This window comes from Formica exsecta, unplaced genomic scaffold (assembly GCF_003651465.1).
Source record: "Formica exsecta isolate Colony F162 unplaced genomic scaffold, ASM365146v1 C16280252, whole genome shotgun sequence".
Classification (NCBI taxonomy): Eukaryota; Metazoa; Arthropoda; class Insecta; order Hymenoptera; family Formicidae; genus Formica; species Formica exsecta.
In genome coordinates, this window is record NW_021845211.1 from 1 (window position 1) to 503 (window position 503).

The 503-nt window shown below is 45.5% G+C and overlaps 1 protein-coding gene across 1 annotated transcript; it reads left to right on the forward strand.

Moving 5' to 3' along the window:
- Positions 1-4: 4 nt before the first annotated feature.
- LOC115244997 lies at positions 5-499 on the forward strand (the record flags this gene model as incomplete). The annotated part of the gene is made up of 1 exon (XM_029823451.1): positions 5-499. A coding segment is annotated over one exon (495 nt), but the record flags the coding sequence as incomplete, so codon positions are not given.
- Positions 500-503: the final 4 nt, after the last annotated feature.

The following is a 503-nucleotide window of genomic DNA, read 5'->3' on the forward strand; positions in this document are numbered from 1 at the left end:
ACGGCTCTTCGGCACATTGACAAAAGACGCGGCTGGTTATCAGATATATAACAGGCAGGGACAACAGTACGTACAGTTTAAGGCGAGGTTCAGAACGTCTGCCGATAGGAAAGAATATATAGAATTTGAAGACGGCTCTATATTCCCTCTTCAAGATCGTTACGGTGGACAGAGTTATGTCTCGGAATCTACAGAGGCTCGCGACAGTCGGTTCCTCAAAATAGAAGGCCAACTACTTATCACTCCAGACAGTAAAGGTTACATTGTGCTGAAAGATGGTCGTAGGTTCCCTCTTCAGGGCTCTTACACGTACACCGAAGAAAGAAGATATACTTTGCGCGGTCCACACGATGGCTATCAAGATGGCAATGCTGATAATCAGAATCAAAGGACTTACAGTCAATCTTGGCAAGGAGAATCTTCTGATCGCGGTGTAACTTCAGAAGGAAGTTATGAAACTAGGTATAACACGCGTACACACGAGGAGAGACGAACGGAAGAGC